Source organism: Cebus imitator, unplaced genomic scaffold (assembly GCF_001604975.1).
Source record: "Cebus imitator isolate Cc_AM_T3 unplaced genomic scaffold, Cebus_imitator-1.0 Scaffold24, whole genome shotgun sequence".
Classification (NCBI taxonomy): domain Eukaryota; kingdom Metazoa; phylum Chordata; class Mammalia; order Primates; family Cebidae; genus Cebus; species Cebus imitator.
In genome coordinates this window covers 10,627,194-10,653,195 of record NW_016107339.1, presented here as the reverse complement: position 1 = coordinate 10,653,195, position 26,002 = coordinate 10,627,194, and the positions used below count along the sequence as shown (strand labels likewise).

The 26,002-nt window shown below is 39.6% G+C and overlaps 1 protein-coding gene across 3 annotated transcripts in view; it reads right to left on the bottom strand.

Annotated features, from left to right (window-relative positions):
• The window catches only part of FKBP5 (FKBP prolyl isomerase 5), a 158,821-nt gene that overhangs the window by 45,096 nt on the left and 87,723 nt on the right, over nt 1-26,002 (bottom strand). For 2 of the 3 annotated variants that reach the window (XM_017522636.1, XM_017522633.2), the window contains 4 exons: nt 22,512-22,635; nt 16,848-16,992; nt 1,477-1,619; nt 460-574 (listed from right to left, as the gene is read on the bottom strand). In XM_017522636.1, the coding sequence (XP_017378125.1) occupies nt 460-574; nt 1,477-1,619; nt 16,848-16,992; nt 22,512-22,616 (508 nt within the window). In that variant the 5' untranslated portion in view covers nt 22,617-22,635. Of the gene's footprint in view, nt 1-459; nt 575-1,476; nt 1,620-16,847; nt 16,993-22,511; nt 22,639-26,002 lie in introns of all 3 variants that reach the window. The other variant, XM_017522635.2, reaches the window with a different exon arrangement.

Below are 26,002 nucleotides of genomic sequence, written 5' to 3'. Positions count from 1 at the left end.
TGCCAATATGTTCATTTCTATAAACAGATTTTTTTTTTTTTTTTTTTTTTTTTTTTTTGGTTTTTTTTTTTTTTTTTTTTTTTTTTGAGACGGAGTTTCGCTCTTGTTACCCAGGCTGGAGTGCAATGGCGCGATCTCGGCTCACCGCAACCTCCGCCTCCTGGGTTCAGGCAATTCTCCTGCCTCAACCTCCTGAGTAGCTGGGATTACAGGCACGCGCCACCATGCCCAGCTAATTTTTTGTATTTTTTTTAGTAGAGACGGGGTTTCACCATGTTGACCAGGATGGTCTCGATCTCTTGACCTCGTGATCCACCCGCCTCGGCCTCCCAAAGTGCTGGGATTACAGGCTTGAGCCACCGCGCCCAGCCTAAACAGATTTTTTTTAAAGTCTCCATTTTGTCCACATAAATGGAGCCCAACTTTTAAGGATTAGTTCCCTCTTACTTCAATACTTACTTTGTACTCTTGCTCCTTCATTTGGATTTGAATATCCCTCTCCTCTCCGTTTAGTTCTCCGGATAATGCCTCCATCTTCAAGTAAATCCTCTCCTTTGAAATCAAGAAGCTCTATCTAGAAAGAAAAAAGGAATTCAGCTGAGAAAAGATCAAATAAAGCCAATGTAACATATGTGAAGGCAAGGGCAACCAATTCTTTCATTTTATAAAATAAATCTGTTTAAAAATATATATATTCATCTATGTATCTTAATTATTGGAAAAGTAGCAAACAAAACCCACTATACTTTTCCACACTTGGAACAAATTTCATGTAATAATAATGTCTTGGACTATATCCTAAGGGATGCAGTACAAAGACAGGAAATATTAGGAAAACTACCCTGTGGGCAAAAAGCCAGAGCTACAAGGTACTGATGTAAAATTATTTTATTTGAGGCCATGACTTTCCCACCCTGGATTTATAGAGTTTCCTTCTCAAAATGTAAGAATAAATCTCACGAATGTGGCCTATGACTGACTAAAGGTGTATCTTACCTAGCTAGGGTGGTTCTTAAAAATCAAGTTTTGCCAAATAAATGTCATTCAACAGAGGATGAATGATGTTTTATCACTATCAACGGCTTCTAGAGAAGTGAGATCTATGATATATAAACCTTTATAATATGAAAGTACCTGCAACTTGACATAGGCATATTTCTACATTTATCACCAACATTTCCATCCTGTATTCTGGTCAATTTTGAGTATATCACACTCACACCACAGACCAGAATCTTTATTTCTAAGTGTAGTGTCTTGTTTATTTGGATATGAACTTTCTGTGCTAGAAGCATGTTTCTAAGAAAGCACTGGCATGCACAACCTTGGGTGTGTGGGAAGCAATTCAAGAAGCCATGCTCCAAAATAAATAAGTTGGATCTGATACTCTATAGCAAGCTTAGCTCCCACTGTTGCTTCAAAGCCATTTCTATTGTAGAGCAGATGCTGACAAGGCAGCATCACACACATACTTGCCTCAAAAAAGAGAGTTGCATTTGAGGGAATTTTAGGAAGACTGCCAGTTGCTCCATATGCATATTCTGGTTTGCACAGTAAATGGCATATCTCTCCTTTCTTCATGGTAGCCACCCCAATGTCCCATGCCTTGATGACTTGGCCTAAGAGAAAGGAAAAGGTAGTTGAAAGCTATATGGCTTATTTTAAAAGATTTAACTTTTATAAAACAAAAGTTCAAAGTTCCAGTTCTTCATACTATGTACTCAGCTAGAAAGTATGGGCTACAAGATGACAGAACTCAGTATAAGTTACATACAAATAAATAAATTAAGATTTTTTTTTTTAAGGCTATCATAAAAGATTCCCTGCTGATCGGCCCAGCACTTTGGGAGGCTGAGGCCAGAGGATTGCTTGAGCCTAGGAGTTTGAGACCAGCCTGGGCAACACAGCGAGACCTCATCTCTACATTAAAAAAACAAAACAAAACAAAAACAAAAAACAACACCCCAAAAAAACACAGCTGGGTGTGGTGGTGCACAACTGTAGTCCCAGCTACTCCGGAGGCTATGGTGGGAGGACTGCTTGAGCCTGGGAGCCCAGGGGGTTGAGGCTTCAGTGAGTCATGATTATGCCACTGCACTCCAGCCTGGGTGATAAGAGTGAGACCCTGTCTCAAAAAGGATTCCCTGCTGAAGGGAATGAAAGTAGTATAAATTCCTAAACTACTCAAAAATTAAGTCTTTGAAAACTGGTGGTAACATTATCCATGAAATATAGCTGTGTTGCAATTGTTGCTTAATTTATCATTTCAACTATATATAATAAGTGCATATTTTCTAGGCAGAGACAGAACAAAAATAGTACTGAAAAACAGAGTTTGTCCTAAGGAAGCTTATAATTTAGTTGGGGTAGACACAAAAACAACAAAACAAGAAGTAACCAGAAGAGTATAAATTGCAAAGGGTTCACGAAACACATTTCTTCTCAAAATTTATAATCAGAAAAATGTTTCTTTAAACAAAAAATGTATGTGTCTTTTTGTCAACCCACAGCTATAGAACTTAAAATATTTTATTTTTTGCCTACTTCCAGGAAACTAAGTTAAATTTATTGCTCAATTGTAGAAATATATTAGGCTATATAATTGTAATCTTAACGTTTACAGTTCCTATGATGTGCATCATTATCTTACTGTAAGTATTATCAAGTCCTTTGGGAGACAGTAGAAAATTTAGGCAATTTAAAAGGCTAAATTACATTTTGGCTGGGCGTGGTGGCTCACACCTGTAATCCCAACACTTTGGGAGGCCAAGGTAGGCAGATCACTAGAGGCCAGTAAGACCAGCCTGGCCAACATGGTAAAACCCCGTCTCTACTAAAAATATAAAAATTAGCTAGGCATGATGGTGTGGGCCTGTAATCCCAGTTACTTGGGAGGCTGAGGCAGGAGAATTGCTTGAACCTGGGAGGAAGGGGTTGCAGTGAGCAGAGATCACACCACTGTACTCCAGCCTGGGCTACAGAGTGAGAGCCTGTCTCAAAAAAAAAAAAAAAAAAAAAAAAAAGGCTAAATTACACATGAGGTACTCTATCAAAAACATTAAGTATCTGGGGACTGGGCACATTGGCTCATGCCTGTAATCCTGGCACTTTGGGAGGCGGAAAGATCCCTTGAGCTCAGGAGTTCGAGACCAGCCCAGGCAACAGGTGAAACCCCATCTCTACAAAAAATATATTAAAAAAATTAGCCAGGCAAGGTGATGCTTGCCAGCTACTCAGGAGGCTAAGGTGGGAGCATCGCTTGGGCCCAGGAGGTCGAGGTTGCAGTGAGCTGAGATCGTGCCACAGCACTCCAGCCTAGTCAGCAGAGTGGAGACCCTGTCTTGTCTCAAAAAACAAAAACAAAAATGTAAGTATTCAAAGTGGAATCAAATAAAAGACGAACCCCAGAGGAAGTGAATTTAAAATGAGCTGGTGGTAAGATATTAAGACAAGGGAAACCCTACATAACAGTATATAAGCAGGGATAGATAAAACATTTGTCATTCATGGCTTTAGCTTGATCTTTATTAACTATTACAACTTTTCAAAATGTTAGCTACATTTATTTCAGTGAAAAATGTATGTAAGTGGCCAGGAACACTGGCTCATACCTGTAGTATCAGCATTTTGGGAGGCCAAGCGGGAGCATCCACTTGAGCCCAGGAGTTTTAAGACTGGCCAGGACAACATTGTGAGACTCCATCTCAACAAAAATTTTAAAAATTAGTGTGGCATGGTGGCACATGCTTATAGCTCCAGCTATTTTGGAGGTTAAGACAGGAGAATAGCTTGAACTCAGGAGTAAGAGGCTACAGTGAGCAATGATTATGTCATTGCACTCCACCCTAGGTGACAGCAAGATCCTGTCTCTTAAAAAAATTACAAAATTATTCAAGTAATACATAACTATTATTAAAACACCCATGAGAGAGATGGAAAGTGACAGCTGAAAGGCCACCCATCTGCTCCTTATAAGTCACTGTTATGTTTATTTGGTATTCTACTGTGTGCCGTCACTTTTTTAAAAAATTTAAAACACAAATGACAGCAAACTAGACATTCAGTTCTGAACTATTTTTTCATTTAATATTGTCTTCATCCTCTTTCTCCATCAGTAGAAAGGAGGATATATACTTTAGAGGTCAAAAATGCACCATACTCTAACCTCAGACCACCTGGATTTGAATACCAAGTCTGCCCTTTACTATCTGTGTAAACTTGTAAAAGTTATTTAACCTCCATGCTTCAGTCTCCTCACCTGCAAAATGGCGATAATAACAGTACTTGCCATATATTAATAGTTGTTGTAAGGATTATTAGATAAAACATATCAAATGCATGGCACAGTGCCTGGCACATATGTATTTGATAAAGAAAAGACATCATCATCATCATAAATACAAATAGACCTACCTCATTCTTAATGGATGTATAATACTACAATCTCCTATTGATAAATATATTACCAACAGTAATCTGATGAGACTACTTGTCCATTTATGTTTGCCTACTCTGCATATGCATATTTGGAGGGTAACTTCCTGGAAGTGCAAAGGTGATATGCACTTTAAATTTGATAACTATTGTCCAACGGTCTTTACAAAATGGCTACATCAATTCTTGTTTAAGAGACAAGGGTCTTGCTCTGTCACACAGGCTGGAGTGTAGTGGTGTGATTATAGCTCACTGCAGCCTCAACCTCCCAGGCTCAAGCAGTCCTCCCACCTTAGCCTCCCAAGTAGCTGGGACCACAGACATGTGCCACCACATTGGACTAATTTTCTTTTTTCTTATTGTAGACAGTCTGACCATGTTGCCCAGGCTGGTCTCAAAAGCCTGGGCTCAAGAGAACCTCAGCCTCCCTAGTAGCTGGGACTATAGGTGCACACCACCGTGATTTTAAATTTTTCTGTAGATATGAGGTCTTGCTACATTGCCGAGGTTGGTCTTGAACTCCTAGCCTCAAGTGATCCTCCTGTTTCAGCCTTCCAAAGCGCTGGGATTACAGGTGTGAGCCATTGCATCAGCCCAGTTTTTTCCCCCTTTTTAAGAGACAGGGTCTTTCTATGCTGTTCAGGCTGGACTCAAACTCCCAGTTCAAGTGATCCTCCTACCTCAGCTTCTGAGTGGCTGAAACTACAGGCACCTGGCTTCAACTGATACTTAACAAGAGTTTGAGAAAGAGAAAGTAGCCTCCCCAACATCTGGAAACTGCGTGAACAATTACAGCTAGACTTCAGTGTTCTTTGAAGCTGGCCTAGGGATTACAGGGAGGCCATATTATTCTCCTGTGGGACATAAACAATCTCACAAAGTATCAACATCGGACAAGGTCACTCTGAGACTGTGTTCAAGTGAGGCAAAACAAAAATACTTCACAATTTTGTCTGGTTGGGCCCAGTAGCTCATACCTGAGGTCAGGAGTTTGAGACCAGCCTGGCCAACATGGCAAAACCCCGTCTCTACTAAAAAAACAAAAATTAGCTGGGTGTCAAGGTGGGTGCCTGTAATCCCAGCTACTCGGGAGGCTGAGGCAGAGAATTGCTCGAACCCGAGAGGTGGAGTTGCAGTGAGCCGAGACTGCACCACTGAACTCCAGCCCCACTTCAAAAAAAATTTTTTTTTGTCTAAGCCTAGAGAAAAAAAAAAGTTCACTATGTATTTTACAAAACACCAAACACCCCCCTCTCCTGGCTAATATGAGTGACTGCTGCTTCTCTACCAGTTACAGCTTTGGTCTCACTCTACTCTAGTTGGCCTACCTCCTAATAAGATATATTAAGACACCCAAACGTAGAATCACTGCACACCCTAACAGCATCTAATCGAGAAAGCTCTGCTTTCCTAAAATTCCCCAAAATCACCTAATTCAAGCCCAAGTCTTATAAAATATCCCTTCTAACACTCTGAGATACTCCACAGTTCACATGGTGTGCATCCTCCCTCACAAGTAGTGAACCAACGTGTCAAACTATAGGTGTATTTCTAGTGGTCTGTGGCTGCAGGGCACTGACAAGGCCCACTCCACTTATGGGAGCAGTGTGTGGGACCACACCACAGGAAACCAGTTGTATCACTCAGTGTATTTGCAAACAGAACAGAGAGCATCAATTAGTCTGGAGTGGAGTAAGCAAGCTTCTATACCACATTTCCTTAGGTTAAATTCCTAGATGTAGAATTAACTGGCCTAAAAGCATAAATATTTTGTTTTTGAGACAGGGTCTCACTTTGTTGCCCAGGCTGGAGTATAGCAGCACGATCTTGGCTCATTGCAACCTGTCTCCTGGGTTCAAGTGATTCTCGTGCCTCAGTCTCCCAAGTACCTGGGATTACAGGCACATGCCACCATGCTTGGTTAATTTTTGCATTTTTTGGTGGAGACATGGTTTTGCCACATTGGCCAGGCTGGCCTTAAACTCCTGACGTCAAGTGGTCCACCTACCTCGGCCTCCAAAATGGCTGGGATTACAGGCGTGAGCCGCTGTGCCCAATCCCCAATGCATAAACATTTTAAAGATTTCTCATCTTTAGGATCTTAGTCATGGGTAAAATACAGGTAGAATATATAAAGTCACTTTATTATTGTACTTCATCTAGACCTCAATTTTACTAGCTTACACATAATTTACTTTATCAATTTCAGGAGTCTTATTCCATTTGTAATAAAATATGAAACAAGAATATATATGTACACAAATGCATAATACAGCCATCACTGAATTTAAATGCTTTATATGTATGTAACTATAGGCAGGTGAAAAAGTTTAAAAGTATACAATGCCCAGTATAAAAGCAATGCATTATACTTTTTCTTTCTTTTGTTAATATTACATTTTTTCTGGTTTAAAAAAATTATGTAACATATTTTAAGACACAAAATTTTGATCCCTGAACACATTTATTTATAGTAAAGACTATAGTGACCACTCCAGAACATTCTGACTACATAATTTTCTCCTTGAGTTAAAATACACACACACACACACACACACAATGCATTTACCACCTTAGCTATTTTAAAGTGCATAGTTGAGTATTTTAAAGTATATTCACACTGTTGTGCAACCAATCTCCAGAACTTTTTCGTCTTGCAAAACTAAAATTGCATACCCATTAAACATTTCCTCCTTCTCTAACCTTTGGCAACTTCTATTCTACTTTCTGTTTTTATGAATGTGACTACTCTAGATAGATACCTCATATATGTGGAATTCGTCTTTTTTGTCACTGGATTACTTCCTTTAGTATAAAGTCCTCAAGGTTCATCCATGTTGTAGCATCTGCCAGAATTTTTCTTTAAAACTTAAATATTCCACTGTACTGTTATATCACATTTTGTTTATCTATTTATCTACTGATGGACACTTGAGTTGCTTCTACCTTTTGGTTACTGTTAATAATGCTGCGACAAACATGAGTGTACAACTATCTCTTCAAGACCCTGCTTTCAATTCTGTTGGTTATATGCCCACAAGTAGAATTGCTAGATCACATAGTAACTCTATTTTTAATTTTTTGAGGAACTGCCATACTGTTTTCCACAGAAGCTGCACTATTTTAAATTCCCACCAACTGTGCATAAGGGTTCCAATTTCTCTAAATCCTCATCAACACTTGCTGTTTCCTGTTTTTCTGATAGTACCCATTCTAATGGGTATGAGGTTGATATCTCACTGTGGTTCTGACTTGTACTTCCCTAATGATTAGTGATGTTGAACATCTTTTCATATGCTTGTTGTCCATTTTTATATCTTTCTTGAAGAAATTTCAAGTCCTTTGCCCAGTTTTAAAAAATTTTTGTAGAGATAGGGTATTGCTATGTTGCCCAGACTGGTCTTGAACTCCTGGCCTCTAAGTGATCCTCCCACCCAGGTCTCACAAAATGCTGGGATTACAGGTATGGCCACTGCAACTGGTCCTTTACCCATTTTTGAATTGGGTTATTTTGTTGTTTTTATTGAATTGTAGGAGTTGTTTATGCATTCTGGGTATTAACCCCTTATTAGACATAAGAGTTGTGAATATTTTTCTCCTATTCCATAGGTTGCCTTTCATTCTGTTATTGTTTGATACAAAAAGTTCTTAATTTTGATGTATTCTAATTTATGTTTATGATGTACAGTAATTTATATTTAATTCTGTTTTGCTTTTGTTGCCTGTGCCTTTGATGTCATGCCAAGAAACCCCAGCAAAATCCAATGTCATGAAGCTTTTCCTCCATATTCTTTTTTTTTGAGATGTAGTTTCACTCTTGTTGCCCAGGCTGGAGTGCGATGGTATGTTCTCAGCTCACTGCAACCTCTGCCTCCCAGGTTCAAGCAATTATCCTGCCTCAGCCTCTAGAGTAGCTGAGATTACAGGTATGCGCCACCATACCAGCTCATTTTTTATTTGTAGTAGAGATGGGGTTTCACCATGTTGGCCAGGCTGGTCTTGAACTCCTGACCTCAGGCCCGCCTACCTCAGCCTCACAAAGTGCTAGGATTACAGGCGTGAGCCACTGTACACAGCCTAGTTTATTTTAAATAGCTATAAAAGGGCTCTAATAATCCTCCCTACTCCCTACCAATAGGAACTAATCATGAATTAAACAAATTATGTATTTTGTTTTGTTTGAGTTAGGGTCTTGCTCTGTCACCCAGGCTGAAGTGAAGGCATGTGATCATAGCTCATTGCAGCCTTGACCTCCTGGGTTCCAGCGATCCTCTCATCTCAGCCTCCTGAGTAAACTGGGATTACAGGTGTGCGCTGCCATGCCTGGCTAATTTGTGTATTTTACTAGAGACGGGATTTCACCATGTTGGCCGGGCTGGTCTTGAACCCTTGGGTGCAATCGATCCTCCTGCTTGGCCTCCCAAAGTGCTAAGATTACCGTCATTATGTTTAAGACTCTTTTTTAAAGCGTTCATATCTTATGTTACATTGTATTTTTGTCATTTGTCTAATTACTAAGAGAACTAATCACAGGATAATCTCTCCCCACCTTCATGGCTTATAATTTAAAAAAACAGGGAAAGAAAACAGATATGGTGGCATTATCTGTCCTGCGACAGCCTTAAGGATCAACTCTGCCAGGCTAAATTGTTACATACTTAAAGGTAGGGGTCATATTTTAATTATTCTTTCCCAAACAACGATAGTACCACAATATTGTAGTCAAAAAAAAGAACAAAGCCAAGATGTAATATTAAATTTAAATGGAGTAAGAAATTTGCTTAGGTCTCCACAGCCTAAATCAGCTCCTCCCTGATATCCACTCAGCAGTGGAAGTCGGAGGCATTCCTCCTCTATTGCCAAGTACCAGGAAAAGCCAAAGTACTTACTTTCTTAAAGTTTGCTGTCTTTCTAGCTTACACTTTTGGGGACAATTAGAAAAATTAAATATTTTAGCCTAGAAGCTTTCCTTACAAATCTCCTGAATGCTCCTTAACTGCATGTAAAAAAAAAAAGTAAATAGATATTAAGAACCTATTGGCTGGGCACAGTGACTCATGCTTGTAATCCGAGGACTCTGGGAGGCTGAGGTGGGAGGATTGCTGAAGCCTAAGAGTTCAATGCTGTAGTGAGTTATGATGGCGCCATTGCTTTCCTGCCCTGATGATAACAGGCATGGTGGTGTGTGCCTGTAAACCCATCTACTTGGGAGGCTGAGGCAGGAGAATCACTGGAAACTGGGAGGTGGAGTTTGCAGTGAGCTGAGATCACGCCACTGCACTCCAGTCTGGGTGACAGAGCGAGACTGCATCTCAAAAAAAAAAAAAAGAAAGAAAAGAAACATCTACTGTATATCAGACACTCAATAAATACTGCTAACCAGGACCTACGACATTTCTGTACCTGGTTTGGGCTATGTTTTAAACTTTAAGATCTAATATAACCTAAAGGAGACTAATCTGAATTTGAATCCCAGCGCTGCCATTTACTGTATAGCCTTGGGCAGTTTACCAAAGATAACACAAGATTCTGTTTATGTGAAATTCTAGAAAAGGCACAATTATAGTAACAGAAACCAAGTTAGTCACTGCCTGGGGCCCGGGGTCCAGGAAGGAAAGTAATTTTGCAAAAGGACATAAAATTACTTTTTAGGGTAAAGAAATTGCTTTATATTTTGATTGTGGTGGTAGTTACAGAAATATTATCAAAATTCATCAAACTATATACTTAAAAGGGTAAAACTTTATTATATGTAAATAATACCTCAATAAAAAAACATTCAAAGTGGCCTCAACACAAATGTTAATATGATTGTCACCTAAATTATACTAATTGTATAAAGAATCCAAAAAATAGTAAGATTGGTATGTGAATTAAATGAGATAATACACATAAGGCCCTTGGCCTCGCATTGCAAGTACTTAAAGTACCAGCTGACTAGTCTTTCAACATATATTTTCCCCTTCTTACCCCAGTATGCTACTGGCTGACTAAATTAACAGGTATTTTTACTAATGATCACAGATCGTAATGTAACAAAAGTAAGATTTTATTAATGTAACAGGCAGATTACTCTATTTACTTCATTATGGCCAAATCTCTCTAATAAAAGGTTAGTATAGAAATGTGAGGAATCCAAAATTATTGGTTTTTCTCTTACTCCTCAAATCGGAGGGAAAAGTATAAAAAGTAGGATTTTTATCTTTGTGATTCTCAAGTGTGTTAGTCACATACTGAAGAACATAAAAAGCAACCTCAATGAAGTGGCCTTATATCAGATATATCACCAGGCTTTTACAGGGGTGAATGGAGAGGGGTAAAGCTTTAGTACTCTTGGATTTACTTCTAAGAATAGGGTAGAGGTTGGGTGCGATGGCTCATGCCTGTAATCCTAGCACTTTGAAAGGCTGAGGAGGGTGAGACCAGCCTGACCAACATGGAGAAACCCGGTCTCTACTAAAAATACAAAATTAGCTGGACATGGTGGTACATATCTGTAATTCCAGCTACTCAGGGGTCTGAGCCAGGAGAATCCCTTGAACCTGGGAGGCATAGGTTGCAGTGAGCTGAGGTCGTGCCATTGCACTGTAACCTGGGTGACAAGAATGAAACCCTGGCTCAAAATAAAATAAAATAAAATAAAAAACAGAAATTAGCTGGGCGTGGTGGCAGGTGCCTGTAATCCCACCTACTTGGGAGGCTGGGGTAGGAGAATTGCTTGAACCTGGGAGACAGAGGTTGCAGTGAGCCGAGATGGTGCCACTACACTCCAGCCTGGGCAACAGAACGAACTCTGTCTAAAAAAAATAGGGTAGAAATAATTATTTCATCCTCCAAACCTATCGCCCTCTTCCACTTTACTGAAAACATATTTGCTGTGGGGAGGAGGGTAAAAGAACAGAACTCCTATTATAGACTTATGTATGAAAATCCTCAGTCATTCTTAATTCAACTTCTTTTTAAATGGGCTATGACCAGTTTTAAGAATTCACACCTCTAATATTTAGTTTAGAAAACCTAGTGAGAGAAACCACAACTCTTCACTCTAATTTCTGTAACATATTCCACAGTAGTAATAATCAGTTCCCTTAGACTGATTCTGTCTTTCCCAACTTCCTGGGGCTAAGCAAGATAACTGAGCATTTTTTTGAAGGTTTGTATGCATGCATGCATAGTCAACAGATAGAGTCAGAGCTGAAGATGTTATAACACAGTTTTTACCATTCCATTATAAAACCAATCAATAATCCTAACACTGCAACAATAGTAATCAACATCTGAGTGCATACCATGTGTTAGGCTTAATGTTAGGTGATGGTGTACATTATCTTACTTAATCCTCAACATAACAGTATACACTTACATAATCATATATAATATATGATTATCATCACCTTAGATGAAGAAGGCAAAGCACAGAATTTAAAAGATGGTACAGTTGGCTGGGTGTGGTGGCTCACACCTGTAATTCCAGAACTTTGGGAGGGCAAGACAGGTGGATCACCTGAGGTCAGGGGCTCTAGGCCAGCTTGGCCAACATGGTGAAACCCATCTCTACTAAAAATACAAAATTAGACAGGTGTGGTGGTGTGTGTCTGTAGTCCCAGCTACTTGGGAGGCTGAGGCAGGAGAATAGCTTGAATCCAGAAGGCAGAGGTTGCAGTGAGCTGAGATCGCGCCATTGCACTCCAGCTTGGGCAACAAGAGCGAAATTCCATCTCAAAAAAAAAAAAAAAAAGATGGTATGGTAAAAGTAATAGATGAATACAAACCAAGTGTAGGTATAGCTTGGGATGTTACCTTTTCTTATTTACTTATTTATTTATTTATTTTTTGAGATGGAGTCTCGCTCTGTAGCCCAGACTGGAATGCAGTGGCTCAATCTCGGCTCACTGCAACCTCCGCCTCCCAGGTCTCAGTTCAAGCAACTCTCCTACCTCAGCGTCCCAAATAGCTGGGATTACAGGCACGAGCCACCATGCCCAGGTAATTTTTGTATTTTTTAGTAGAGATGGAGTTTCACCATGTTGGCCAGTCTGGTCTTCAACTCCTGACCTCGTGATCTGCTCGCCTTGGCCTCCCAAAGTGCTGGGATTACAGGTGTGAGCCACTGCGCCTGGCCATGCGTATCTTTTCAATGGGATTTTTACGGATAGGTTCTTATGGTTCTATTTTAAATATTGAAGTCATACTAGAATCCCTAAATTAGAATGACTTTCCATTGAAATATTTCTATTTAGGCCAGGCACAGTGGCTCACGCCTATAATCCCAGCACTTTGGGAGGCCAAGGTGGGCAGATCATGAGGTCAGGAGATGGAGACCATCCCTGCTAATATGGTGAAACCCCATCTCTACTAAAACTACAAAAAATTAGCTGGGTGTGGTGGCATGCGCCTGTAGTCCCAGCTACTCAGGAGGCTGAGGCAGGAGAATGGCTTGAACCCAAGAGGCGGAGGATGCAGTGAACCAAGATGGTGCCATTGTACTGCAGCCTGGGTTACAGAGTGAGACTCCATCTCAAAAAAGAAAAGAAAAAATATTTCTATTTATTCCCTTGGGAGAGGTACAATATAAGGGATCAATATAAGGTGTAATATAAGGGATCAATGAACAATATTTATGCTACTGTCCATTTATATTATTTTCTGCATTTTGATAAAGTACCTACTGCTATAAAATTTAAGTATAAAACAATAGGCCAGGTGCAGTGGCTCACGCCTGTAATCCTAGCACTTTGGGAGGACGAGGCAGGCAGATCACCTGAGCTGAGGAGTTTGAGACTACCCTGGGCAATATGGCAAAATCCTGTCTCTACTAAAATACAAAAAATTAGCCAGGTGTGGTGATGCACTCTTGTTGCCCCAGCTACTCGGGAGGCTGAGGCACAAGAATCATTGGAGCCCCAGAGGTGGTGGTTTCAGTGAGCCAAGACCACGACACTGCATCTCATCTTGGGCTTTAGAGTGAGACTCCATCTCAAAAAAAAAAAAAAAAAGGGAAAAAGAACCCCACCCACAAAACTATAAACTCCCAAACCAATGTCCCTTGTTTTGTAGGCAACTAAATACATTATGCTATAGATGTTTTACCAGAGGTATACTGCACAATCCTAATATTTCCAATTACCATCTTAAGGGGGCCTCTAAAGGTCTCCGTGTTGGTATTAGTTTTTTATGGTTTTTGTTCCCGCATGCTTTACAGAATGAACAAGAATGGAATCACACAGGCTCTCTATAGACTTCCTTTTACAGAAGCAGGTAAGATTAAGTGGCTTACTCATGTTAACATACCACAAAGAATAGTGAAGACAGAAACCCTGGCTTTCTAACACCCGGCTGGAAGCTTTTCCCATGAGACCACACTGGCTCTAGACAGGTATGCTGAGGCACAAAGTCAACTGAAAGTTGCCCCCTTTTTCTCCCAACTTGCATTTTTAAAAAATAACTCAAAAAATCTTCTCACCTCGCTTAAAATTCTAGGAAACTCATTCACCATAGTGTTTTTGCTGAGAAAATCTCAGTAGAGAAGGTAGCAATATAAATTCTCAACAATTCTTAATTCTACTCACCAAGATAACTGCTAAAAGGTGACCTGTTACCTTAACTCTATCAGCTTCTTTAAGACAGAAATTCTAAGGGTAGAGTAAGGATTTAGCAGATGGCAGGAATAAGGGGGTCTGACAAGGCCAGTCACTCTTAGGTCACCTAAATAATGATGCCATACCCATTCTGACAGCCCTGGAGGTTCATATCCCTAAATCAACAAAAATGAAAAAAAAAATTCTAAAATAACTGTCATAATTATCTGCCACAAGACTATGTTTGATTTTTACTGCTATCTTATTCAAACAAAAGATTAGCACATGAGCCATTAATCTAGTAAGGACCCAAAGGAGAAGGGAGCAGTGGCATGGTCAAAACTGGAGCCTGGAAAGAGCACAGCTGGATGGGAAGCAGAATTCACCAGGCACACAAATGATACAGAAAGCAGGGAAGGCTGAGTGGCAAGAGACAGAAAGTAACTCCTCAGTTCCTGCTATTTCCTTTCCAGATCCATGCTTAGTTAGCAATTCAACTAGATACAGAGCTGAAGGAGAAGGGAATGAAGTTCACACTGAACCTCAGTGGTGAACAGGTTGAATACTTTTTTCTTCCCTAATCTAGGAACAAACTACAATTGCTTGTCTCGCAGACAAGAATAAAAGCCATAACTCAGCCACCAACTTCCAATAAGCCACATGGTCTATGAAGTTTAATTTGATGTATGGGTTATTATTTCTACAAGATTAAAAAATAAGACTAAATGAACTAAAGACATTTAAAAGCATTTGAGGCCAGGCGCAGTGGCTCATGCCTGTAATCTTAGCACTTTGGGAGGCTGAGGCAGGCAGATTGCTTGAGGCCAGGAGTTCAAGCCCAGCCTGGGCAACATGGTGAAAGCCCGTCTCTATAAAAAAAAAATAAAATAAAATAAATAAATAAATTAGGCTGGGCATGGTGGCTCATGCCTGTAATCCCAGGTATTTGGGAGGCCGAGGTGGGCGGATCACTTGCAGTCAGGAGTTCAAGACCAGCCTGGCCAACGTGGCAAAGCTCCAGCTTTACAAAAAATATAAAAATTAGTCGGGTGTGGTAGTACATGCTTGTAGTCCCAGCTACTTGGGAGGCTCAGGCAGGAGTATCTCGCTCGAACCTAGGAGGGGGATGCTGCAGTGGGCCGAGGTGGTGCTACTGCACTCCAGCCTGGGCGACAGAGTAAGCCAGGCATGGTGGCACACACCTTTATACCCAGCTATTTGTGGGACTGAGGTGGGGGGATTACTTGAGCCTGGGAAGTTGAGGCTACAGTGAGCCAGCCCGGGTGACAGATTGAGATCTTGTCCAAAAAAAAAAAGCATTTGAAAATAAATTAATAAAAAATCATACTTAATACTTGAAAACAGTAGTTCTCAACCTTTTTTCCTCAGGACCCCATAACATCTTAAAAATTGAGGACTCCAAAGAGATTTTGTTTATATGACATATCTTCTGATGTTTACTATATTAAAAGTTAAAAATTAGTTATTTAATAATTTTAGAATAACCCCATGTTAATAAGTAGTTTAATTTTGTAAAGTATTTTTATATTTTGTATTTTCCAAAACAAAAGAAATTAGTGAGAAGAGTGTCATGTTTTAGAATGTTATACATGGAGAAATGTTTGACTTGTAACATGAGACAACCAGATTCTCATAACTACTGCTGCATTCACCTGTTGCAATTTTGAATGAAGTACATGGGAAAAAAATCCAAACCCACAAAGATAGATAGTTGAAAAGGGTAGGAGCCCTTTAATAACCTTTTAGATAACTGTGAATATAACTATCTGATACTACATCAAAACTGTACAAGTTGTAAGTTTCATAAAAGTCAATTACAATGTGGAAATTGAAGGTATACTAATGAACTTTTCACACTGTTACATTAAAATCTGTTGGTCTAACTTTGAATGAATTGTTTATTCACACATGATAACATCTTGCATTGGTCACTGAGAAAATATTGGTTCTTAGTTATAAAGATCTTCCAATCATTGTATAAGATTTAAAACCACATTCATTAATACCCACTGACCTCATCAGAAAAGCCTTCAGAAGCTGTCAAGCTCACAGTGGCAGATAGGAGTTCTCCTAAACTATAATTTTTACTTAAAAACTTAATGGCAAAAAACATTGTCAGTTGTTTTTCCTTGTAGTGACAGACTTACTCCATTCATTCTCAGAAAAACACCTGCCAAACACTGAATCAAGTCTGCATAATCACAGTCTGCCCTTTCAAGTAAAAATGGTATTTCATGAAATAAATGCAGTTAGTTCAGATCTCAACTAAAACAAGAGCACAAGTAGTTTTCCTTGAGACAACCATCATACTTCGGGGTACAGAAGTGCTCTATATGTACTTCCCTTTCTGTCACAGAATATCAAAGTGATGTGAAACTTGAGGATTGGGTTTTAATAAAACTAATAATTTTTACTGCTTTATCAGGACATTCTTACGTGAAACTAGCTTTTTCCTTTATGTAAATAGTGAATGAGTGGCAGTGGAAAATACCATGACTACTGGAGCAGCTGATTACCACTGCCTTGATTTGTGTTAAGGAAGCAGCAGTTTTTTACCACTGAAGCTTTTGTACCATCGGTGCAAATGTCAGCTCAGTAAAAAGGCAAATAATATCTTAGTATTGTGATGAAAGCAAATGACATTTGGGACCCCCTAAAAGGATATCAGGGAGCCCTAGGGATTCTCAGACCGTCTTTGAGTATTAGTGCTCTAAAACATCTTTAACTTTCAGAAAGGATAGAATCAGCTGCTCCTATATGTTATAAATCGTAATAAAGCTAAGTAAAACACAACTCAAAAAAACACCCTCTTACCTTTGCCAATACTAAAGACAAACGGTTCATTTCTATCACGACTGGAATCAAACTTCTTTCCATTTGACAATTTTCCATTGTAATGGACATAAACTTTGTCTCCAATCATTGGTGTTTCCTCACCATGCCCCACTCTTTTGACAATCTAGAAACGACAAACATTAAGAAAAAAAAAAGGTGAAATTTTTACTAGTAATCAGAGAATAAAAAGTTCGCAGTCCATCCCAAGACACCCAAGCAGATCTGCAAATATGCTATTATCCACTCTTTCTAACACCTTCCTTCATAGTCCTCATAGCAACTCTCATTGTTAGAAAACTGTCCTTTGCCAACCTGTCTCTTATATCTACTTTTATTGCTGATCACATTATTTATTCCTTCAAAGAATTAACCAATAAATCCTGTTCATTGGTTTAATGCCCTATATTTTGACACTAAATTCTCTCATAACACAGACTTGTGAGCTAGTCCATGTACACACTAACTTAGGCCAGAAAGAATGGTAGACTTTTAAAAATATTCCAAAAGAAGCTTAGGCAAAGTTTCAAAGGCGTAACTGTATTTCCCTCCTTTGCTAAAAACATTAGCTTCTGACTAAATTCTGATTGTTTACTTTCAGAAAGCCCAATTTCCTGGTAAAACAGGTTATATTTCCTACATTTGAAACATAGTCTATCTGTAAAAGACATGAGTATCATTGCACAGTTTGATATGATACTAAATAATTTGTTTTCTAGTATTTAGCTATCTTAAAATCCAGTGTATTTATTTTGTTCTTGGCTGAGCAAGCTGCTAATGTAGTTAGTCAGTTCTGGGAAAAGAAAAGCAAATACAGGTGTGTAGTGGTGTAATTTAGTTTGTCAATCATCTATCCCAAATTAATCTTTTTTTTTTTTTTTTTTTTTTGAGACGGAGTTTCGCTCTTGTTACCCAGGCTGGAGTGCAATGGCGCGATCTCGGCTCACCGCAACCTCCGCCTCCTGGGTTCAGGCAATTCTCCTGCCTCAGCCTCCTGAGTAGCTGGGATTACAGGCACGTGCCACCATGCCCAGCTAATTTTTTGTAGTTTTAGTAGAGACGGGGTTTCACCATGTTGACCAGGATGGTCTCGATCTCTTGACCTCGTGATCCACCCGCCTCGGCCTCCCAAAGTGCTGGGATTACAGGCTTGAACCACCGCGCCCGGCCTCCAAATTAATCATTTTTAGTAGGTAACAGAGGATGGTAGCTAACATCTGATGAACATCTTTTTGGGAGAGGAGTTTGCTTTGAGTTTTATTTAAATAATTTGACCATTTGCTCCTAAATTCTTTTTTGACAAGTAAACCCTCCGCCTAAAATAAATATCACATAAACACTGTGAACTTAGATTCCATAGCTTTCTTAACTCAAAAGCCCAAACATCTTTATTCTATTTTTTGAGACAGGGTCTCACTCTTCCACCCAGGCTAGAGTGCATGCAGTAGTACAATCATAGCTTGCTAGAGCCTCTGTCACCCAGGCTCAAGTGATCATCCCACCTCAGCCTCCCAAGTAGCAGAGGCCACAGGCACATGCCACCATGCCTGGCTAATTTTTTTATTTTTAGTAGAGACGAGCTCTTGCTATGTTGCCCAGGCTGGTTTGGAACTCATGAGTTCAAGTGATCCTCCTGCCTCAGCCTCCTAAAGTGCTGGGATTACAGATATGAGCTACTGCACCCAGCCTCAAACATTCTTTAAAGGCAAAGAAGCATGACTGCCCTTCCAGGACTTCGAAAGAAAAAAAATAGTTTCAAAACATTAATCTAAAAGATATCTTACAATATTCTCCAAGTGCTCATGTTCATGAACTGGCTATGCTCAACTGTCAGCCTATGTGGAATGACTCTGCACTTCCAGGACTATAAACAATAACTGGGCATTTGGGATGAATGGCTACCAGAGAGTTAGAGAGCCAGCCACACCAGCAAGTGGTACTATGGTATCACTTCAGGCTTCCCTAGCAAGATGAACTTGTGCCTAAATCTAGAGTTGCCTTAAGGCCATAATCTAGGTTCTATTCATCTTTAAAATATAGATCCAACTTTTGTCTTCCTCGGATGGTTACTGAATTTCCAAACCAGCACTGGTTCTTTTTTTAAAATATAGAATAGTTAATAAGATAGATTATTATAGGACAGGCACTATGCTAAGTGCTTCACCTTATCCTAATAACTGTGAGACTGATGGCATTATTATTCTAATTTTACAAACAGGAACTTAATCACAGAGAGGTTAACTAAATTGCTGTAGCTCGGCACAGTTACCAGACCTATTTAAATATTAACCAAAAGACTCATGGTGAAATCCGAGGCTCTAGACAATGATAAATGATATAATTTAAAGGGCTTCAAATCTCAAACGCTTCTTAATAAGCCTAAAAACCTTGCAATTAGATTTACTCCCTAGAACAAAACAGGGTCTGTAGCAAGTTGGGGATCATGTTCCCTGGGCGTGGGCACTCTGAAAAGATGAAAGGGGAAGTTGTAAACAGAGGCCGCGAGATGCTGTGGACAGCCGGCAGAGCCTCCATTGTCTCTAGAAGCTTCCTGGAATTTAGGAGGAGTAACTGTAACTACAAGGTTGAGAAGCCCTCTAAAAGAAGACAATAGGATGTAAATCTATAGCATAGAACACTTATTCTATAGCTACAAGTCTCCAAAAGTTGACTTGGCACATAGCAAGCTAATAGCAATTCACATATATTCAGAAGAGATCCTGGCACAGAAGAAGGGCTTTCATATAAGCAAGGTTAGACAAACAAAAATTCTTATTTGCTACTGCTGGCATAAGAGATATTAAAACTCAGCATCCTGGTAATATTTAGAATGCATCAGATAAGCTTTTCAGGAAAAACAGAACTTAACTATACAAAACTTTTATGTGTTAACAATGGTGTAGGAGAAATAACTTAATGTGACTAAGGCCACTTAAACTTTCTCAGATTCAGTTTATTTACTTATAAGATGGAAGAATCAAGAGAGGCTCTGATTGTCTCACCACACTGTTGTAAGAAACAAAAAAAATTCACATGAAAATGATTATAGGGTGAAGAAATACATACAATCAGGCATTGCTTAAGGACAGAGGTATGTTCTGAGAAATGTGTCCTAAGGTGATTTCATCCTTGTGTCAACATCACAGAGTGTACTTACACAAACCTAGATGGCCCGGCCTACTTACTACACACCCAGGTCAGGTGGTTTGGCCTATTGCTCCAAGGTTACAAACCTGTACATTTTGTTACTGCACTGAATACCATAGGCAACTGTAAAACAGTGGTATTTGTGTATCTAAACATATCTCAACATAGAAAAAGGTAAAGTAAAAAAAGGTATAAAAAACATATTGTACACCTGTACAGAACACTTACTATGAATGGAACTTGCAGGACTGGAAGTTGTTCTGGATGAGTCAGCAAGAAAGTAGTAAGTGAATGTGAAGGCCTAGGATATTACTATATACTTCTGTAGACTTTATAAACACTGGATACCTAGACTATACTAAATTTATTTAAAACTTTTTTTCCTTTAATAATAAATCAATCAGCTTATTGTAACTTTTTTTTTTTTTTTTTTAGACAGAGTTTCAACTTTTTTTTACCAGGCTGGAGTGTAATGGCATGATCTCAGCTCACTGAAACCTCTGCCTCCTGGGTTCAAGCAATTCTCCTGCCTCAGCCTCCCGAGTAGCTGGAATTACAGGCACCCACCACCACGCCTGGCTAATTTTTTGTATTTTTAGTAGAGATGGGGTTTCGCCACACTGGCCAGGCAGGTCTCAAACTCCCGACCTCAAATGATCCACCTGCCTCAGCCGCCCAAAGTGCTAGGATTACAGCCGTGATCCACCATACCCGGCCAACATTTTTACTTTGTAAACTTTGTAATTTTTTTTAGCTTTGACTCTTTTATAGTGACACTTAGAATACAAACACACTGTACAGCTGTATAAAAATATTTTCTTTCTTTACACCCTTATTCTATAAGTGTTTTTCTATTTAAAATTTTTTTTTATTCTTTTACTTTTTAAACTTTTTTTTGTTTAAAACTAAGACGAACACATACATTACCCTAGGCCTACAGAGGGTCAGGATCATCAATATTACTGTCTTCCACCTCCACATCTTGTCCCGCAGGAAGGTCTTCAGGGGCAATAACACACATGGAGCTGCTGTCTTCTATAATAACAATGCTTTATTCTTGAATACCTCCTGAAGGACCTGCCCAAGGCTGTTTTTTATTTGTTCGTTTGTTTGTTTTTGAGACAGGATCTCACTCTGCTATCCAGGCTAGAATGCAGTGGTATGATCATAGTTCACTGCAGCTTGGAACTCCCAGGCTTACATGATCCTCCTGCCTCAGTCTCCTAAGCAGTAGAGACTACAAGTGCATGCCACTATGCCTGGCTAATTAAAAAAAATTTTTTTTCTACAGATAGGGGTCTTACTATGTTGCCTAGGCTGGTCTTAAACTCCTGGCCTCAAGTGATCCTCTTGCCTTGGCCACCCAGGATACTGGGATTACAGACATGAGCCCCTGCACTCAGCCAAGGGTGTTTTACAGTTAACTTTTTAAAAAGTAAGTAGAAGCACACGCTAAAATAATGTTAGAAAGTATAGTAAGTCTATAAACCAGTAATATAAACATTATACTATACATAACTGTATGTGACTGCAGTGCAGTAGGTTTGTCTATACCCACATCACCACAAACACATGAGTAATACATTGTACTACCATGTTACAACCGCTATGACACCACTAGGCCATGGGAACTTTACAGCCCCATTATAATCTTATGGGACCACTGCTGAAGGTACAGTCTGTCATCGACTGAAATGTCATTATGTGGTGAATGATTGTATAGTGTTTAATGGTAAGAACGCTAGATCAAAAGTAAGATACATTCTCTGAGGAAATTTTAATAGATACCTTCGCTGTATACAAGAACACTGTATGTAAAAATAAACCCCTCTAAACTTTTCAAGTTAGCTTTTCTTTCCTTAAAAAGTCTTTAAAATTGTCATTAGCTAGCTTTAGTGTACTAAAATGATACATTAAAATAGTAACCCATTTGTATACTCGGAATAGGGAAACATAGCCCTTTAGAATGAGATATAACTTGGACCTGAACCCCAGGTAAATCTGCATTTACTAAGATATATGATGTTGGGCAAGTTAATTTACCTAGCTCAATCTCAATTTCAACATCTGTGATCTGGGATTAAAAACTAAAATCTCTAGCTAGGTGCAGTGGCTTGTGCCTATAATCCCAGCTACTCAGAAGACTGAGGTGGGAGGATCGCTTGATTTCAAGACTAGCCTGAGCAACATAATGAAACCCCCCTCTCAAAAATTTAATTAATTAATTAAAAAATAAAGTCACAGCTACTCAGGAAGCTGAGGTGGGAAGATCACTTGAACCCAGGAGTTAAAGACCAGTCTGGCCAACATAACGAGACTCCAAATCTTCAAAAAAAAATCTTGGAGTTATGGAGACAAAAATGAGAATCTAGCTATAGTGTTTAGCACTTAGTAACTCTCAATAAACATTGTCCAACCCAGACCCCCTCAGAAAGATGTTATAAACAATCTTTCCAGATAGCAGATTTTCTTGTATGTCATTCAGCTTTGTGGCCTCACCTTTAACACACCCCTGTCTTTTTTGGAGGTAACATCCTCTCCCTGCTCAGCAACAGTGGCTGTGGGGTTTTCTCGACTGCTCTTGGCACCTTCATCAGTAGTCATTGTCTTTTAAGTAGAGAACCTGCTAAGAAGAAAAATATTTTAGGTAGGAAAAATATCACTTCTTTATGAATCTTTAATGCCCCTCGGAACTGAGCTCTACCCGACCTAAGATTTATTTAGGGCCAGCAAGCTTAGATACTGAAAACAAAAACAAAGGCATTTGCTATGAGTACGTATTGATGTCATCGAGCATGTAAACAAAACATCATCAACTCTTAAATTTCCCATCTAGCTCTGGTCTCAAAACAGCGAACAGTACAAGTCAGGTTTGGTAGTGATTACATTCCTTAACATAACATGGTGAGCAGTCCCTTCACAACTTTGAAAACATCCTCTTCCTATAGCCATGTTCTTGACAGAGGATTAAGACCTTATCAGTTCTTAATAAAAGAAGTGACAATGTATCAATCACAGTGAGAAACAGAACAGGCTTTAGAATCTAAGAGACCCAAGTCTGAGTCCTAGCTCCAGCTCTTGACATTTCCGATTTCCTTAATTTCACTGAGCCTTCATTTCTCATCTGCAAAATGGACACAGTACACGATTCATTGGGTTACAGTGAGGCAGCAGTGAGATAGCACTCGTTAAGACATCAGCACAGATTGGTAACTTAAACATGTTTAGGCATTATTTATGATCATGATTGGGCCTTCTGTAGGGTCATTTTTCATCTCCTGCTCAAAGTACCTATGGAATGAGGTTCTTCCATATGGCATTCAAGGCCCTTCACAATCTGGCCCTAACCTATCCTTCAGTTCTAGCTGCCATTATTTTCTTTTACTTTCTTTCAAGCAGCTCATGCTGCAGCTAAACTAGACCAATTCTACTTCTACAACAAGCCCAGTGCTTTCCCACAGTGATTCTATCTTCACTCCCTTTCTTGTTTCCAAAACATCCACCTCCCTCAAATGCTACTTCTGAGCCGGGTACCGTGGCTCACGCCTGTAATCCCAGCTCTTGGGGAGGCAGAGGTGGGAGGATAGCTTGAGCCCAGGAGTTCGAGACCTGCCTGGGCAATATAGCGAGACCCCATTCTCCACACAAAAAAGGAAAAAGACAAACAAACAAACAGAAAGTGTAACTCCCCTCAAATGCTACTTCTATCACACCAATCTTGACCCTCTATTTGTAGGTCATTTTGCCCTTTTATGTACTTCCTCAGCTTTCCTCTCAATTTGTTGTCTATAATAGATTTATAAGACTATACGCCTGCTAGGTTTAAAAGATCCTTCAGAGCAAGGTCTATGCTCTGTTCATATTTAAATTCCCTAGAATGCCTCTACCTTTTAGAATGGTAAAACAGAAAGTGCAAGGAAATTGTCTTGTAATCTAGGGGGGTCTTCCTCTGCTCCTTACAAGCTGTTTGATGTGGAACTACTTTAACTTCTCTGAGACTTTCTTCCTTGCCTACGTGATTAGAATAAAAATACCTGTTTTCACAACTAATCTTCTTGATGAACTGGTATAATGTATATGTTTAAGGTATACTATTCAAATGTTAGCTCTTATTGTCATTGTTGGTCACCTGACAGAGACTTTTTCATGCAAGGCAAGCCAATGTAACAGGCTAATCATAGGCTAAATAAAACACACCCAGCCACTGCCATGATGAATTCCACAGTGCTCCCTGCTTGGGCAGGGGAAATCAAAAAGGAACCAATCCTACAGCTATTCCACATTAGGCTAAAAACAAACTTAAGGCCCCCTAAAGTCATCTCCTGAGCATTTTTGTCTACAGAGTCAAAGAGTCTTTCTGCACTTGTGGAAAATGTCTTATTGATTCAACTATAATTAAACAACTAAAACATATATTGTAGTGTTTTAACTCATTTCCAAATGACCACCATTGATTTCAGTTCAACAAAGACACAAATACAACTGTTGTGCCCCCAAAATCTTCAAAGAGAACAGCAAAAACCAGGGGCTAAGTCCTTCTGCTTTAGTTTCTAATACAGTTTATACCAAACATAAAAGATTCAAATGTTTGGCTCTGGATAAGCAAAAGGCCAGAACAAATCATTCTCAAACAAACAACAAAATTTAAGTACCTAGCTTTACATAAGGCTGGCTAGATAATCAGGAAAATCAGATGAACGGGATTGGTTCCCAGCTTCTGGAAACCTCCTACTTGTAACACACTTCTGTGATGCACAGAAACTTGTAAAAGGCATCTCGATAACACAGGGAAAAGATCTTTTAAATATTTGGAGGGTCCTGGACTGGATGCCTGGGGAAATATACGCCCACAAAAAAATTTCCTGGGGCTTCAGAGAGATACTGACATCCATCAATAGATCCCTGGTTAAACTGAGTTTTAAAGCATTGAACAAATTAAAACCACTAGGTGAGCGGTTACAGGAAAAGTACCGCACAGATTACTTATTATTAAAAAAGAGAAAGGACCTTTCAAATAAAATGATCTGACTGATACCACTTTAAGAAGTGATCTGCATCATAACCAAACTGCATCACTAATAATGAAAAAACTGCTATTACGTGTTTCTTAATGTGATGTAGTAATGTGAAATAGATGTGCTATCACCTTTCACTTTTTTTTTTTTTTTTTTTTTTTGAGACGTAGTCTCCCTCTGTTGCCCAGGCTGAAGTGCAGTGGTGCAATCTCGGCTCACTGCAACCTCTGCCTCCTGGGTTCAAGCAATTCTTCTGCCTCAGCCCCCCAAGTAGTTGGGATTATAGGCACACACCACCACGCCTGGCTTATTTTTTTAGTAGGGACAGGGTTTCACCATATTGGCCAGGCTGGTCTTGAACTCCTGACCTTGTGATCCACCCACCTCGGCCGCCCAAAGTGCTGAGATTACAGGTATAAACCACTGCGCCTGGCCTGTGCTATCACCTATGTGGTATTCCTATAAAAATGTTTAACCAGAAACTAATCAAGAAGAAAAGACAAAAACAGATTGTGGAGCATTCTACAAAACCATTGGCCTAGACTCCTAAAAAATGCTAATGACATAAAGAACCAAAAAGGTGGTGCGTGCCTGCAGTCCCAACTACTCAGGAGGCTGAGGCGGAAGGACTATTGATTGAGCTCAGGAGTTTGAGGCTGTAGTGAACTGTTACCATGCTGCAGTACTCCAGCCTGGGCAGAAGAGCAAGACCCCATCTCTTAGAAGATAGGGAGAGAGAAAGAGAAAGAGAGAGAGGGAGATCTGTTCCAGATTAAAGGAGATTATAGAGATATGACAACCAAGTGTTATCAGTGATCCTTGGCTGGGTCCTGGGTTAGGGGACGAAACCTTATAAAAACTTGGAAAAGCAGGCAGGGTGAAGTGGCTCATGCCTGTAATCACAGCAGTTTGGGAGGCTAGGGCAGGGGAGTCACAAGATCAGGAGTTCAAGATCAGCCTGGCCAACGTGGTGAA